This window comes from Mauremys reevesii, linkage group 4 (assembly GCF_016161935.1).
Source record: "Mauremys reevesii isolate NIE-2019 linkage group 4, ASM1616193v1, whole genome shotgun sequence".
Lineage (NCBI taxonomy): Eukaryota > Metazoa > Chordata > Testudines > Geoemydidae > Mauremys > Mauremys reevesii.
This window is the reverse complement of record NC_052626.1, coordinates 126,782,414-126,800,283: the sequence shown is the minus strand read 5'-3', so window position 1 is coordinate 126,800,283 and position 17,870 is coordinate 126,782,414. Positions and strand designations below refer to the sequence as shown.

The following is a 17,870-nucleotide window of genomic DNA, read 5'->3' as shown; positions in this document are numbered from 1 at the left end:
TAGGTGCTGAAGCTTGTGTTTTGGGCGGGGTATCCAGCAGCACCTCAACCCATTCAGAATCACCATGGCTTGTCTACTAGTAACAATATTTTTTTTGGCAGGGTCAGCTGCAGCTGTTGGCAAATTTTAAACTGATCAAGGACAGCTTCTCAACTCCAGGATCCCACCCACAGTTGTTCTTTTTGGAACCAACGTTGGTAGCGCTGAGATGCTGCAAAACAAGCACCAAGCTTCCACCCCTCTGCTGACAAGCTTGTCTCCCGCAGGCCCCATTAGGTAAGTGTGTGAGGAATGCGGCTTTCTTGTATTCTAATGCTTCAATATAGAAATGTATCGTGCAGCGCCAATAAACCCATGGATCACTAGGAACAAATAGTTTTGTTACATAACGTATGAGATATAAAACACACAATGGGATTTGTGGGTCTGATCTGACTTCAGTGGTTTCTGGATCAGGCCGAACGGCTACTGTTTCCAAAAGAAAATAAGGGTGTTAGGTACCCTGAAAATCAACAGGAGTTGGGCATCTAACTCCTTGGGCTCCTTTGAAAATACCAGCCTCTGGGTAACATTTTCAAAAGTGCATAAGTGACTTAGGAGCCTAAATCCAATTTTCAAAAGCTACTTTGCTTTTACTGCTATAGCTATGTCGGCTGACTTTTTGCTGACACCAATATACCAATAACAGCCCTAGTGTGGATACAGTTATACTAGTATCATGTGCCTTATACTGGCATAGCTTACTTGAGTTCTCAAACAGGAATAAGCTACACTAGTATAATCACTTTTCTACCCATAACCACACCTACACTAGGCGTGGGGTTTGCCACTTTAACTATAGTAGTACAGGTAAAGTAGCAAAGCTTTAAGTGCAGACAAGACTTTAGGAGACTAAATCACTTTTCCAATTGAGATTTAGGCTCAAATCACTAACACATTTTTGAAAATGTTACCTATGTGTAAAGACATAATACTATCACTGTCAGATATTTAATGCCGTATGCTGACTGTCGTCAACCTACCCAGAATATGCAGATCTCTATTATACCCTCCTCCACCACTTCTGCCACCATAGCACAGGCACCGACTCCATGAAAAAAAATGGTGGGCGATGAGCACCCACCAGCAGCTGCTCAGATCAGCGCCTCCCACCCGCCAGCAGCCTCGCGGCTCAGCGCCTTCCCCTCCCTCCCAGCACCTCCCACCCACCGTGATCAGCTGTTCCGCAGCACGCAGGAGGTTCTGGAGGGGAAGGGGAGGAGCGGGAAGAGGTGGGGCAAGGGCAGACCAGGGGCAAGAAGAGGTGAGGTGGAGTGGGGCAGGAAGAGGCAGGGGCTTGGAGGAAGGGGTGGAGAGGGGCAGGCCCCTGGGCAGAGCAGGGGTCAAGGATCCCCCAGGAACCAAAAGGTCAGTGCCTATATGCTCAAGTATAGTCACAAAACCACGGCTCTTGCTCACGACACTGTTTCTTTAATCAAAAAAAAGAAAAATCCACATTGGGGAAAAAGGTGCATCAATGTTTGTATTTAAATGCAAAAAAGTAAAAACAATTTTAAAATTCTTCTTACATACAAAGCTGATTTCTTTACACTCTTTACAGGCTTTTTCCAAGTATTTACAAACTTTGCAATATATTAAATTAAAATCATCCATAAAATTCACTGCATATTTACATTCTTTAACAGCCACTCGAATGTACAGTGTACATAATTCAACAGTCTTTATGCATATATCTATAGAATAGTTTTCCCAGCAGACCCCTGAGTCTTTGTAATATGTCACAATTAACCATACTACTCCCCATTTCCCACTACACAAAGAGAGAACATTCAAAATAAATCAATGCTCATTTGTTGGAATCTGCACTGCAAAAGGAAAGGCCAGCACCTCCCATGTTTAACTCAACACAACAGTCCCTCAATCCTTTAAGATACCTATTTTCAGGCATTCCAGAAGAGAAGAGATAGCTCTTGACAGAAATACACAAAGAGAAGAAAGTTGAATTCTCTGAGAGGTGAAAGGTTTCTGTTCGTTGGTAGCATGGCTGCTGGAATTGCTCATTACTTGTGGTCTGATCCTGGAAAGTGCTGAGTTCCCTTATTTCCCATTGAATTAACAGGGACCCAAGGGCGCCTCAGCACACTGCAGGATCGGGGCCGATCCTGCAACCCATCCTCATGACAGCAGTCCGACTGCAGTGAGGCAGGTCTACTTGCATGAGAAAGGGTGGTAGGCTCGTCTTCCTCATACCGTGTAGCGCGGTTACCATTCAAATCACTTTTCTTCCCTGTTCCTCTAAGGCTGTATCTAACACTGCAATCAGAGATGTGACTGCAGCTTGGGTAGCCATATCCATGCCAGCTTTAACCTGCCTGGCACAGCTAAAAAGAGCAGTGAAGGCCTGGCGGCACGGACTTCAACGTGGGCTGTACAAGCCCGCCTGATACCCTGGGTATGTACTTGCATTGCTAGCCCATGTTGAGGTCCATGCCGCCATGTCTTCACCACTATAGTTACCGGTGCTAGCTAGATTAAAGCAAGCGTGGGGATGTGAACCCAAGCTGCAATTAGTGTAGACATATGCCAAGACAAAGTGCACCATCCAGCACAGCCAGTACACCTCCCTCCCCTCCCATCTAGAGAGTGCGCACTTTGCAACAGCTGTTGAGAGAAGGGCTGGTAAATGCACCAAAAGCCATCTGACTCCAGTAGGATCTTACCCTAGAAAACTCTCCAGGGGTTTTGCAATGGGAGTCAGAGGTTCAGAATTGCAGCACTGCACAATTCTCATTAAAAATCAGTGCGAACTGGGTGTCCAGATCCCCCTAGTTTCCCAGTGTTGAAATTAGCAAAGTAGTCAGACTCCTTTCTCCTGCATTCAATTACCCTGAGTTCAGAAACCAGAGAGATCAGGATAGACAATGTCTTGGATTATTGGAGACAGGCCTTAAACCAGCCTCTACGAAGTTCTACCTGTCCCCTTCCCTGGAACAGGGAGTCTTTCCTTACAGGTGAGTAAGACATGACAGTTTCATTGTCTTTGGTTATTATGGGCAAGGGCAAATAAGCAAGTTTTGTGCCTTGACTGGTGAATTTTCACAGCAGCTTTGCAAGGCCATGGCATTCCGGGAGGCTCATACACAAAGCATTTAGGCACACAGTGAATTTCAAAAAAGAGGGATGAACTGGGCGACTGAGGTTGGGCCCCTGGCAGATGCCAGTAGAGAGCAGGGCAAGGTGTCAAACTAGTCACACACAGGGACTGTTTAAGACATGTTGTATGCAGAAAGGCCCACAAATGTCAGGCAACGCTGGAGGCCATGGACATCCGTGATGTAATATACAGCATCAACGACCTGATCCACTTGCTAAGATGCCTCAGTAACTGAGAAGACGGCCAGGTCGCTCCACTCTGTTACAAACTCCAGAGCCACAGGGGCCGGCTAGCTGTTTGGGGCGACATTTAACCCTTTGTCTACCAAGTCCTTGGTTTTGGCAGATCGCAAGAATAGAATCACCCTTCCCCAGCTCTCAAGCCTGTCACTGCCTTTGGAAATGCTGCTTCTTTTCTGGGTGGAAGAAGTTGTGCCCCCAAAACACAAATGAGGTGGGGGGATGGGATGGGACCAGTTCTTGCCAGCAGTCATCAGAATATCTAGCCTGGAAAGCGTTGACTAGGAGCTGAATTGTTGACTAGGAGCACGCTGCATCTCAGACTCACCAGCCTCATTTTCCTTTGGCCTTATCAAATCCCGACAGCCTTGCCTGTACTGAATCATAGCAAGGTGCAAATACTATTTCCCTGGCTGCTGGAGACAGGGATGGACCTGAGCTAGAAACCACCAGGGCTTTGTACTCTAATGCTGATGGGGCCACATTTGATTCTTCAGTATCTTAACAAGCAGAGTAAGATCAGCCTCCTCCTGTTTTGGTTTAGCAGCTAAGTCTGCCTTTAATTCCTTACGGCTCTTGGAAGCAGAGGAGAAAGCATACTGGAAGTGTAAAAACAAATGATGTAAATTCCAAAGGCAGTGAAGTTTGGACACGTGAGCACTGTGTCTCCCAGACACAGCTCTGGAAACATAGGCAGAGACCAAAAGTGCACTTGGAAAGCAGATCTGCAATCAGGACAGATTCACCATCTTCTCTCCAACTGGCGTAACACTCTGCTAGTTGTGTTTGAGCTGGGGCGAAGCCGCTTTTATGGGAGAACGTCTGCAGAGTATAAACCAGCTTGAGAACCCACTGCTTGTTAGAGAGCCTGACAGCTGATTGTCCTATTGGCTGATTTCTTCTCCTTCCATAAAGCCAGGGAACCGTGTTGGCACTGATGTGGGTCACTAAACACAGGCATTTCACAGACTGCTGACAATTTTCTCTGCAACTTTTTACACGTCACATTCAAGGACACTTAGAAGCAACAGCAGCACTAACTCACTCATGATCTTAACAACACTGAGTCCAATATATTCCCTGTGTGTGTGTGTCTCTCACTGAATGCTTAATAAAAACGGAGCTAGGCACAGAAAAACCTGGGAGCTGATGAGGTAACCTTGTTAGCCTCCGAATTTAAAGTGAGAAGCTGCCAAAATGTAAATAGCATCCATCACTAATTTGTGTGTTTAGGGCATGATCCTTCTGTCATTGAAATCAAGGGTAACTTGCACAGGATCCAGCCCTTCAGAGGGATACACGTGCGTGAGAGTGTAGGGTGTGTGTACAATTACTAGTATAAAACCCACCAACAAAAATTAGCAAACAATAATACTGGGAGTTGTGTTAACCTAATTCCCTGTCCTATTTTCCTGCTAATTAAATTAGACCTTTATTGTTCAAAGCCAATTAAAATAACACCCACCCTCTCGTGTTCTCCTCCACCTGCTTTGTCTTTTCCCTCTTTAGGGATGATTCTGCAAACACCCACCCAGAGTAACTCATTAGCATTAGGCATGCAGGATCATGCCCTTGGATTATAAATTTTTTTGGGACAGTAACTGTCTTCTATTTTAGTTTTGTAGAGCACCCAGCAAGATAAGGCTCTGATCTGGACTGGAACCTCTAAGCATTACTGTAACACAATTAATAAATACCAGCAGCAGCTTCACACCCATTTTCCAGCTGTTGTTAAAAAACTGCAAGAGGGCGGAATGAAATCGTTCCACTCCGTTATTTTAATTGACCTAAAGATGTTTACAAATGAAAAGATTCTTGTGTCTCAGAACATGATTAACTTGCTTCAAAACAAAAGAGGCTCTCACAATACCATACGAACAAGTGAGAGAGTATGTCCTGAATCGCAGCCCGGGGCTATGACTTCAGTCTGACACATCTGTAAGCCATCTTCCACAGCAGGAACAAAGACCCTTAGGATCAGACTTGGGAGGAACGGCTGTAACTGCAGCCGGCACATGACGAAACTGATCCTCTCTAAAGGCACCGGACAAGAGAGCACAAAAGCAACAGGAAACATGCAGAGGAATCTCAGAAGGGAATCAGGAAAAAAAACAAACCAACATTCATTCTGGAGAGAGATGGAGCTTTGGGAGCTGGAAGGAGTTAACACACAAATGACTAAGGGGGAAGAAGGAACTTCCAGGTAAACCAGATCCTAAAAGCTGCCCTCATTTAGGTCCTTCCCATACTGGCCAAGGAAAGCAAGCCAGCACATTTCAAACAAGAACTGCATAGTATATGCATGCAAGATTTGTGAGTAAGGTGCTGATGCTGTTTGTCTCGCCAATGTAGACAGGTGCTGAGATTTCAAGGAAGATCAGTGATTTTGGGTCGCTAACTTGGGACACCTCAAGGGAGCATGATTTTCACAGGGTGGGAGCTCAGCATTGTCTGAGAATCAGGGGGCTCAAGATCACTAGTCACTTTTGAAAATCTTAACCAGGGGTTTCCAAGTCAGAGCCAGGTGGAGATGTGGGGGAGCAGGGGTAGTGCTGTTCACTCATCGATCTGAAAGGGTAAGCTTAGGCAGTGCTCTCGCCAAAGCTCTCTGCACTCTCAGAACCTGGACAGCCAGGAGGAAAAAAGCATAGGGACTATTTATTGGAACCAGCAACACTCCGAGGCTGCCATAATGCAGAAGAGCGATCACAACGAGACAAGGGGGCAGGGGGGGAAAGGGTTAAACAGATTCATTTGGTATAAGAACGCTGCTGTGTGTGGTGGCCGGGCTGTAAGGCCCATTCTTTTCCTGTGGCACGGAGCCAGGCCTGAGTCTGTGAATGGGGGCTGTGGGGCTCATTCTCCTCCTCGTGGGGCATGGAACTGGGTTGTGATGTGGGGGGGAGGAACCATGTGTCCCCTTGACAGAGCTGCCCCAACTGGCAGGCCCAATGTTACCTCTCCGGGATGAACGCACAGGAGGGTTGCAGTCACGATTTTGCCCGCTCTGGGGCTCCCTGTGAAATTCTAACAGTGCAATAGTAACAAAGGACACAAGGAAAAGCTTGTCCTCAGAAATGCAGCCGCCTGGACTCAGGAAAACAAACATGTGCACCCCCAGGGCTTACCTGAGGGGGATGATCAGTTCAACTGCCTCTCTCCTTAGGTACGTCTGAGGAGGGGAAGTATTACCTCGGAAGGCAGGGAAACGGTTGCTTGAAACACAAGGCCTCCCACACTGTGGGCAGGGTGGGCAAAGCTGCTTCCCCGGATGTTTCAGCTGCACCAGCTTCGTCGCTTCTATACGCCCATCTCCTTGTGCCCCTTGCACATTCTTCTTGCAGTGGAGTGGACTCCAGCTCTCCCACAATTCCTAGCTAGCGGATCCATCGCAAATAACTATGGGCTCTGCTCCTCTGGAGTTAAAGCTCATCTTCCAGTAATCCGCGCTGGCATAGCCTTTGGGAAACACAACAGGAAGCAGCATGAGACGGGCCCAGGATTGGTTATTGCACCGGACAAGCTCAGACCCCACTGTGATAAATATGTAGATAGAAGAGAAGCTGATCAGGGCCTCTGTTTTACATCTCTATCACAAGGCAGCACCTCCAGCAGCACCGCGTCCCTCAGCACCACATCAGGGCATCATTCAGAACAGACTCAGAGGGAAAGGGGCGAGTAAGTCATCCACACCACTTCCTGCAGCATCCTGGCTACTCCTGAGTGGTTTCCTCTCTAAGCACTCACCTATCCTGCCCCTGCTCGTCTTCGGCAACGTGACATGACAAGGCTTTAGAAGGGACTTGATAAATGCAGAGAAAATGATCATGGACAAGGCTATGAAACTCCTCTGCCTGCAGGACCTCAAGGGAAAGGAGACTCAAATGATCCTTGGAAATCAGTGGGGGATGAGGACTTAGACATGAAGTTACACAGAGTATCTCAAGGCATTTTGCTGCTTCTGCTCCAGGTCATAAACTGAGCCCTCAAAGGGGCCTGGGGAGTAGTTTTTCTCTCCCACTACATGAGAAGGCTTGGCACAGTTGGTTGGGTGCAATTTTTTGATGCTGGAAGTAGATGCTCATCTCTGTCGGAGGCACCTGGTACAAGACACAACCGGGAGCAGGTGCCTGGCCCTGCTTCGGGAGGGGATCTCCTAGGTCTACTCACTGCAACACTGGAACTCACCAAAATCCCCAGCTTCCAACTCCACCGACAGAGTCCTGCAGTGTCCTCTGCACTCAGTGGAAGGTGCAATATTCAGGGTTAGCTGGCCACTTCCAACAGCAAACATGCTGTGCAGTCTGTGGGTCTGTAACAGATAGGAAGGAGGAAAGATATAGACGAAGGAGCTTCAAAAACTCTCCCTGTCCTTTCAGGGCATGGCTCAACCAGGCCAGTGGCTGATGTTAGAGAACTATTTATTACGGGGTTATCAATGTGAAAGCATACCAAGCCCAAGACCCTGAAGGCTGCTGATGCCCCCTGTTCAGGTATACAAAGCAGCACAGCCCCACCACTCCTCCGCACTCAAAGAAAAACAAACAAGACGAAAAGGAGGAAAAATGGGCCCAGAGGTGGGAGAGAGAATGGGGCAGAGGCCTAGAGTGAGGGGATGTGCCCAGGAGCACCCATCCCTGATCTGTGCCAACAAAAAAATGGTTGGGAGCTACTGCATTAACCCAACTTCACAATCCTCCTCCTAAGTAGCTATGGGTGTGTCTACACTGCAATTAGACACTTCCAGCTGGCCCGTGCCGGCTGACTCAGGCTTGCGGCTGTTTCACTGTGGTGTAGACATTTGGGCTTGGGCTGCAGGCCAAGCTCTGGGACCCTCTCCCCTTTAGGATCCTAGAGCCTGGGCTCCAGGGCGAGCCTGAACGCCTACACTGCAATTGAAGCAGCTGGCACAGGCCAGCCGCAGGTTTTTAACTACAGGGTAGACAGACCCCAAGTCAGATCCTTATCTTACAGATAGGGAAACTGAGGCATGGAGCAGTCAAATGACTGGCCCCCAAAGTCAAAGTGAGGCAGGACAGAAGCAGGAACAAAACCCAGCCATCCCAACTTGCTTTCCCCATGCTTTAATCATCAGACAAGAATCTCCATTTCCCAGTGCGCTTAGGAAAAGCAATTGATGGCAAAAATTGGGTGAAATTTATTCCCGTGCAGAGCACCAGCGTACAGCCCAAGCCACATGTGAACACGTCCTGGTATATGTGGTGCACAGGCCTTACACTGACTCTCTGCCCATGGGTGACTTCCCTGTGTCAAAGCCAGTCACGTACTTACACAAAAGAGGACAGCATCCCCGTGATGGATTTCTCACCTTATTCCCTAACTCTGGGTTGCGAATGAGAAAGCAGCTTTCCAGGGAGATTGCCTTTGGGAACGCCAGCAAAGAAAAGGCAGGGAAAAGTTCCTGGAGAATCTGAGTTTTATTCAGGGCTTTGTACCTATAAAACATTTTTAAAAAATCACTTTATGATAATACTTAGCACTTATATAGCCTCTGTCCAATGACAAAGGTCTTCACAAACATGTATCCCCGACACTCGTGAGGTTGGCAGCTACATATTATTATTAGTCCCATTTTATAGATGGGGAAACCGAGGCACAGCCAGGTGTAGGCTCTTGCTCCCACAGAGTCACTGTCCGAGTTGGGATTAGATTTTATGATTCCCCAGCTCCTCGGCCTGTGCCCTGGTCACACCATTCCCTTACACAGTGATGCATCTTTGAACAGGAGATAGGATATGATGAGTCGGGGGGAAAAGGCTTCATTCTTCATCGGAGATGTCTAAGGGAAGGTAGGGAAGGGGATTCCTTAGAAAAAGCTGTTCTAAATCGTTAATCAAATAAAATCATCATCAAAATAAGGAGATGCCACCTTGCATTATTATTAACTATCTATCTGTGTAGTGGTAGCGCCTAGGAGTAGCAGTCCTGGGCCATTGCACTAGGTGCTGTACAAACACAGAACAAAAAGACAGTCCATGAGTTCAGACCTACTGAAACCACACATGTAAGGTTTAGGGTATCCAAGTCTATTCACTAGGCCAGCGAGGATAAGATAGTTTGGCAGAGTGGGGGTGTTATTTTTAAATCTCTGCCTGGTGGACTAACATGATTAATCCTTCTGTAGCCTGCAGCCAAATCACTCATTATAACATCACTCTTGACCGATAAGGAGCACTGTGTTTTCTGCAAAAAGAACCCCACTAAGCATTAACCAAAGCATAGACGCATCACACCCTTCCCTGAGCTTGCTCACACTCCCTTCCTCTGCCCCTCTCTGAGAAAGGTCCCATGACCTTGGGGGGAGGGATAGCTCAGTGGTTTGAGCATTGGCCTGCTAAACCCAGGGTTGTGAGTTCAATCCTTAAGGGGGCCATTTAGGGATCTGGGGCAAAAATCTGTCTGAGGATTAGTCCTGCTTTGAGCAGGGGGTTGGGCTAGATGACCTGAGGTCCCTTCCAACCCAGATATTCTCTGATTCTATGAAGTCTGGATAAGCAGAGTGGAAAGGTGTTTGTAAAAATATGGTGTTGCCCCTAGATGGGACCATATCATGATCCTGTACTGTGTCAAAGCCTTGGACAAGTGTAGCGCTTTAGCACAGCTCACAGACATGGTTAACACAATCTGAGGCCCCCATCACACTTCAAGACTCCACACAGTTATATCTGGAACACAGATGGTTTCCTTCAGACTGAGATCAGATTATGCCCAAGAAACTGTACCATGTGACCCAAGTTCAGCCTGATCTTTACTGTGAGGAACAGCACACAAAGTCCCAGGATGCAATGCTGCAACTTGATCAGAGCAGCCTTCCACGTGGCTCAGGATGGAGCATTCCACATACAGGCCAGCAGTCTCCATGGACTGCATTTCCATTAGGAGCAAAGGTGGGCTAAATTCTGCTCCTATCTTGTCTTTGCCAATCAGGTGTAACTCTCAGGCTTCTGAGAAGTCGTCAATACGTTTCTGAACTGGGCAAAGCTTGGACACCCCTGGAAAAGGGTGGTGTGCAATTTCCATGTGTTTTGTCTCAACTCACCAGGGGAAGGCAAATGGAAACATCTGTCTTGGAAGGCAGCGCCAGAGTTCAGCTGAATTCTCTTCTATTGTGATCTCTGTCAATTCCGGGTACTGGGACTGAAAATGCTTCAGTTCATCGTAAGACAGATGCTGCCCTGTCTTAATAACAGCAAAAGAGAAAGATCAGCAGCGTTAACCTGGCCTATTTTCTCTCCCATTTCCACTTCCTGGCATCACATCAAACAGGGGCGGCCATCTGGGCTTTGCATTTTAACAGGGAGAGCAATTAACCATTGGAACAATTCACCTAGGGATGTGGTGGGATATCAGTCACTTTAAGTCTCCAAGACTAGATGTCTTTCTATAAGAGTTGCTGTAGCTCAAACAGAAATGATGGACTTAATGCAGATAACATGGGGAGTGGTCCTCTGATCTGTGTTATGCAGGTGGTTAGACTATATGATCACAACCCTCCCTTCTGGCGTTAAAAACATATGCCTTACCTTGATTAAGAGGGGCTGAGGCCTCTGAAGGTTTTCTGATAATTGTCCTAGGTCAGTCACTACTTGGAGGCTTTGAATGGCAGCGCAGCAAGAGCAGTTGGCAGGAATCTCAGAACCATTCTGCCTGCAATCAAGTTCCCACCAGTCATGGCACTCTGGAGGAAAAAGAAACACCAAGCTTTATATCAGGATGAGTCAAATGGAAAGGTAACGGAGTCCAGATTATAAACTCGTTATCTCTAAACCCAACACAAAATATTGTCAGGTTACTGATGGCGTCTAAGGTTTATAAGCTATTAAGAATAATTAATCAGGCAAGCTTTGTTGGAGTAATCAATGTTGCTTTTAATAGACTCTTTTTCCTTTGGGGTTAGAGAAGGCAGTGAATTGATGTTTCTGGAGACAGGGTCCTGGGGCTGTGCATGGAAGAGCTTTATGGAAATTCCATTTGTCTGTAAATCTGTGAGGCATGCGGGCTAGATTATGCCATTACTACAGAAGTCTGGGGAAATCTGATGGGCTTTTATTATTGTGTGACTAAACTGAAACAAATCCACAAAGAAAATATTTGGATTGCTCTTCCATTTAAAAGACATCCAGAAGACAAAACTAAGTCATCAGGTTAAAAATGTCCTTACTGGTATCATTACCAGCACCTTAGACTATCAAAATCATTCGCTTTTCACAACCTCAGCTGCCTATTTGCTTTTTACCTGGCACTCAGCTTGCGCAGGCTCTGCTTGTGTCCCTAGGCCAGTTTCAATTATACAGTAGCACAGTGCCGCTAGGACTTGGTTGCAGGGCTGGCAAGGGAATGGTTTGGATTTAAACAAGATAGACACTCTGCTGAAATGTATTCTTTTAAATCGTCAACATTTTTATTTCTATCTGGTTATGTAATTTTTTTTAAAAGATCAGTTTGGGTGCTGAACTCTTAGCCGATCCCTGCCAGAAAGGAGTCTGAGTTACAGGGATGATCCGAGTTACTTTGGATGGCTACCCGGAAACCCAATAGATACTTTGGATGGATAAATGGGCACAGAAGAGGTAATGATTAATGCCCCATTGACCTCAGTGTTCAGGGGTCCACATATGTAAATTGTAGGATCAGGGTCTCTCCTGGTAAAAGCTACGGTCCTGATTATACAATCTGATCTGTACAGGTAGACCCTTATTTATACCTTCATGGAGTCCCAGTGAAGTCAACAGCGCTCCACGTGGGTGCAGGGGATGTCCCACACACCTCAGACTGCAAGAGCAGGCAGGGCTGAGTTAAAGCAAAACAGAGCCCTACACACAGCTCACATGATACCCTCATTGACCTGCTCCCAGCCTGCGGCCCTGCCCCCTCCTTAGGGTGCTAGCACATTTCAGAGAGAAGCCAAATGGAGCAAGTCTCTTGGAGCTACTGTTTCATGCCACCTGCAGACTCAGACCAACATTAGCAATACTCAGATCACCTTTTCAAGTTTTTCTTTGCATCCAAGAGGGCTGGAAACATTTGTAATGAACGCTGAGATTCTCATCTCATGTAACTCCAGCAGCTGGGGTCCCAGGTATGGGCTTATAGTGTCTACGCTTTAATCCGGACATGCCATAAGGGCCTTTAAGCTGTGATTTTCCAAGTCACCTGGAGGGTTTGGATGGCCAGGAACTGGGTGCCCAAATCCTTCAGATGGCTTTGAAGCTCATAGCTTAAGTGTTTCTACAGAACATGCACCCAAACGATTGGAGACTTTTTTAATACTAAAATCATTAAAAATAAGCAGCTCCCAAATGTGAATGAACATTGGAGTTATTATATGTAACAGGTTATATCTGGTGGGCATCATACGATGGGAAAGCATTAGATTTATTTCCCCTACCTTAGCTCCCCTCCTTTCCAACAGTTAAGGAGGTTTAAGGTTCATTGAGGGATAACAATATGAGAGGGTTATTTGGAACGATTTTTTTTTTTTAATTTATGCAGGTCCCAGGCTACAATTCTTTATTATGTGTGAATCTGTAAGGCTTGAACAGTGCCTTACATATTACTGCTGATATATGGACTGCTGATATATGGACTAAGAAGGATCAGGATAGAATTCCTGTTTCTCACTGGAAAACACAGTTATTGGGTAAAAAGATATGAAAGTGTAACATTTTTATTCCCAGCAAAAGGTCAATTCCACCCCTCCGCATGCATGATGTTTTAACAGACAGAAGCAGCCACTTCAATGTGCTGTTCCCATCCTCCCGGCTTACAAAAGAAAAAAGGAAAATCTTTGTTTTGTCAGCAGTAGGGAGTGTGAATTTAAAAACCCATCTGGTCGCTGATGGGAAACAAAGACCTGAACGATCTCATTGGAGTAACTGCGGTCGCCATTAGCATGGGCAGAGAACAATAAAACATATCTTGGGACTAGACAATGGCAATTCACAATAAAGCAAGGAACATTAAAATAATCTGTTTATTGTGAAAGCCTCTAAACACTGTCCTAGGGTGTTGTAGCCAATCGGTCTGCTGAAATTCTATACGAGACGAGAGCGCAGTAGTCTGCATGATTGTATGTTAATCAGCTCTCCAGTCCAGAGCCCAATTTCTCTTTTGAATTAGCACGGGATATTTGCATTCTCAAATGCCCGATGGAAGAGGTTATTTATTTTTGCCACGAATAAGCCATCTAGAGAGCATCTGAGATGTATTCCCAGTGCTGCCAGCGGGGCTGGGTTGGTTTGTTTTTAATTAATCTTTTAGATTTATTGTTGAGGGTGTTAGTCTGCGCATCAGAATGCATGTGACCTGCATGAGAATTGTGACCGGAGAGGAGGGCCAGGCCTTGCTTAGAAGGGAGGGAGTGATGAAAGGCTCGTAGACTGCATGTAGATGGGAGGACAACACGCCTGTAAGAGCACACAAGGGATTAGAACAGGCACTTCACAAAGTATTTGTTCTCCATTTCGATTAGACTCCTACATTCCTTTCAGATTATCACTCTGTCCAGCCACCCTGGGGGATCATTGAGGTTTTTTGAGTGAAGCGCACTGGGTGTGTGATCTGTTTGTAGATTTAACAGGAGAATGCACCTTCATACAAAAAGGACAGACTGTTACTGTCAGGCTGCGATTATATCAAGCTCCATTGCAAACTTAAAGCTGCATGCGTGCGTAATTATTCCTGGGACGAGTGGGAGTGGCTGTTGTATTGATATGTCCTACTACACATGTACATTGCAGAGGCAACGGTCCAGCTGCAACTACACTTCCCTCCTCTGCTATATTTTATACAGCCCTCTTGCTTTTCACAGGAAGGCAACTGCTGTGTGGTGACCCCAGCCTATCATTCTGACCAATATTGCCTCATTCTCACATCACTCTCCCCTGTCTGCATGTGGTATCCACCATCTGTCTCGTCTTAAACTTAGGTCTCCAGGGCACCGACTGTCTTTTCGTTCTGTAGTTGTACAGCACCTAGCGCAATGGGGCTCTTATATGCTACTGCTAATGCAAACACACAGATGCAGTAACAACTTCTTTTTGAATGTTACTGTAATTAATGTAAGAGGGATTTTGGGTCAACATTTCCATGACAGAACAAGTAGTTCAAATTATAATCGGTTTAAAATGACCGCCCCACCCTTTTACATTTCCACATAATGTCTGCTTGCATCCGAAGAAGTGGGTATTCACCCACGAAAGCTCATGCTGCAAAACATCTGTTAGTCTATAAGGTGCCACAGGATTCTTTGCTGCTTCTACATAATGTCTCAGTATTTGGCCCTCTCCTCACCGAGGAATGCAACGGTCTTTAAACCTGCAGATGCACATGAATGCCGAAGCCAATAAGGGCTTGTGTGCAGCACAGCTGGACTGGAAACTAAAAGGTTCTTAACAAGCTTGGGCACTGCTCCTGCAATTGGATCTGCCCGGGTCCACCCTTGTGCCTGTGTAGAACCCCAGTGAAGTCAACGGCGGCCCACTCACACGGAAAGAGCGAGGCCCCAGTACCAACTTGTTCTCCTTGGTCAAGGCGCCGTGTTGTGGTTTAACATCAGTCAGCAGCAGCAGGCTGAGAGACAAGGCCAGAAATCTAGTTCAGGGACCCTGTAAAGTTCTGTAGTGTCATGATGCGGAGAGCTAGGGGCAGCCCCTGACTCTGCTGAAAACGTTATGCTTGTGGAAGCAAAGGCAGCTTAGAGCTCAGATACTTAAGTGCTTCAAAATGCAACGTTTTACGTGTATCAAAACTTTAAGAGCTGACAGTTCACTGGCTAACCTCAGAGCCGATTGGCCTCTACAAGCTTCCACAAGGGCCACAAAGCACCCAAGACTCAGAAAAGCTCCTTTAGGCAAATTAGTGGCAGTTTACTAGGTAGACCGAAGATGAGTTCTCTGCATCGGAAAACCTGCTCCAAAGGCAGTGGGAAGACGCCCAGTGACTTCAATGGGCTTTAGATCAAGTCCCAGCTTTTTTGCAGTCACTGTTCTAGATTCTACATTTAGAGAAAGGGACGGCCACCATCATTCATGCTGAATGGAAAAGAACTCCCTGCACCAAGCAGACACGGCAGTGAGACAGTCAAGCAAAGAAGCCTCCCAACCTATTTCAGACATTTTCTTCTGGGTTTCCTGCCTCCTCTCTCTGAACAAGTCCTAGGAAGTCTTAACCAGTAACAGCACTAAACCCACCTGATCCTGGTTCCACAGGAGTCTTTTCATTGATTTCAATGTGCTTTGGATCAGGCCCTTAAAGAGTGCTGGGTCTGTGTGCTCAATTTTTGTTTTTTTTCCTTCTAAGTCTATTGTGCTGGTCAGTTTTCAATAACCACCACCCAATGCTGCAGCCTCCTCACAGGATGTGAGCTGCATTGTCAGAAAGTACCAGAGCAGTGGAAATCTGGGTGGGTCGACAAATAAGCCTCAGAGATCTGGGTTCCAATCAGCTGTGGAATAAGCGTGACTAATTTTAACCCAACACTATTCAAAGGCAAATTCAGGCTTCAGGTGGACCCCTACAAGCATGGCAAAATGACTCGTCTATCCTGTTGCTTTGAGAGCCAGTGGGTGATTTATCTATTCAGATTTTAGGTGCACTAGATGCAATTGAGATGGACATCTGCTGATCCTTCCATAACAACATCTGCGTACTGTTACACAGCTGCTTAAACCACAGGCCTTTCAAAATGGCTTTAATGAGACCCCTGCACAACGGGGAATATTTTGAACAGTCTAACAAATTTCTGAAAGGGTCTCCAATTTCTGGTGATTGCTTGAGACCGAAGAACTCCTTACTCACATTTTCAGGCCTTTTTCACAAGTACTTTTATGGACGTCAATGGAAGATATCACAAGAAAAAGGGGCTATTTCCCCAGATTTTAAGGCCAAAAGAGCCATTATGGTCATCTAGTGTGTCCTCCTGCAGAGGATTTTTAATTCCTGCACTGAGCCCAATAACTTGCCACTGAGCTAGAACAGATCCTTTGGGAAGACATCTGATCTTGATTTAAAGACGGCAAGGGATGAAGACTCCAACTGCATCCCTAATTATTCCAATTATTTGTAACAGCTCTAACTGTTACAAATGCACTCCATGTTTCCAGTTGCTTCAACTTTCAGCCACGGGAGCTTGTTATGACATTTTCTGCTAGTTTAACAAGCCCTTCTGGAAGTAGGGATTTACAGAACGGAGCCCTTAACCTAAAAGTGAGGTCTCTGTTCTAAATGAACCACTATTGCCATGACAGCAAAAGAATATGTGGCCAAAGTCACAGAAACCTGTCTTCATGCTTATGACCAGAATCCTTTATCTGGACAAACTACAGAGTTAAACAACAGCTTCATTAAATCTGAGGAAGGATGCAGGCCTCATCTTGGTGTTGCTAGGCACCCCATTTCTGGGCCAAGATTGAGCACGGCTAAACAAAGGCTCTCAGTTCCTCTAGCCAGCCCTGACAGCACTTAACTGCCTTTAGCCTCCATTCCAGAGTCATCGTCGTCTCATCTCCCATCTGTGCTTGCCTCTGAGACACGACCAGCCAACGGCCACATTAGTACCACTGCCAACTTCTAACCTCTACGCCCCCTCGTGTGGCTCACTCGTCCATTTGTATTGTGTATATTTTTTTTCTGCTATCTCTACTGCGGTTTGTACATCCTATACCCAATGATTCAGCTTGCAAAGTGCTTTGGGATCCATCGGAATGACAAGCACTACATAAGATCCTCTAATACGATTCTCTGAAAAGTCTGCTACCTAAGAATCTCAAAGCACTTTACAAATATTAATTAATTAATGCAATTTAGTCTGAGGAAGGAAGCAATGATCATCCCTATTTTACAGCTGTGGAAACTAAGAGCATGGAGATGAAGCGATTTGCTCAAAATCACACAGCAAGACAGTGGCCAAGCCAGGACAGGAAATCACATCTTTGCTACAAGGACCATCCTTCCTCCATAAATAAAATGATTTTTAAACTAGGCTAAAAATTAACTCAGTCATTTATAACATAAAGTCAGAATGAGACCACGTTGGTGCAGTAGACATCAGATGAGTTCAGAAAGGCCTATTTTCACAGGAGTGTTTATTATTACAATGCAGCACTAGCTGCACTACAGTTAAGAATGAGAGGTCATTTCTGTTTAAACAAAGGAGAGGGAGGGATAGCTCAGTGGTTTGAGCATTGGCCTGCTAAACCCAGGGTTGTGAGCTCAATCCTTGAGGGGGACATTTAGGGATTTGGGGCAAAAATCCATCTGGGGTTTGGTCCTGCTTTGAGCAGGGGGTTGGACTAGATGACGACCTGAGGTCCCTTCCAACCCTGATAGTCTATGATTCTATGAAAGGCTCTTCTTAGTGCTCTAAAATCCAGATGCTTCGTGGCGATGCGGGGTATGGGTAGTGATTCAAATTTGAGGTCACTTGACCAAAGGGTTCCAAAGATACAGCTCCCTCA

At 46.1% G+C, this 17,870-nt stretch overlaps 1 protein-coding gene across 9 annotated transcripts in view; it reads right to left on the bottom strand.

The window, feature by feature from the left end:
• The window catches only part of C4H6orf89 (chromosome 4 C6orf89 homolog), a 45,079-nt gene that overhangs the window by 12,848 nt on the left and 14,361 nt on the right, over positions 1–17,870 (bottom strand). For all 9 annotated transcript variants that reach the window (XM_039535786.1, XM_039535789.1, XM_039535790.1 and 6 more), the window contains 4 exons: positions 10,938–11,092; positions 10,454–10,593; positions 8,723–8,849; positions 7,582–7,705 (listed from right to left, as the gene is read on the bottom strand). In XM_039535786.1, coding sequence (XP_039391720.1) covers positions 7,582–7,705; positions 8,723–8,849; positions 10,454–10,593; positions 10,938–11,092 — 546 coding nt within the window. The remainder of the gene's footprint in view (positions 1–7,581; positions 7,706–8,722; positions 8,850–10,453; positions 10,594–10,937; positions 11,093–17,870) is intronic.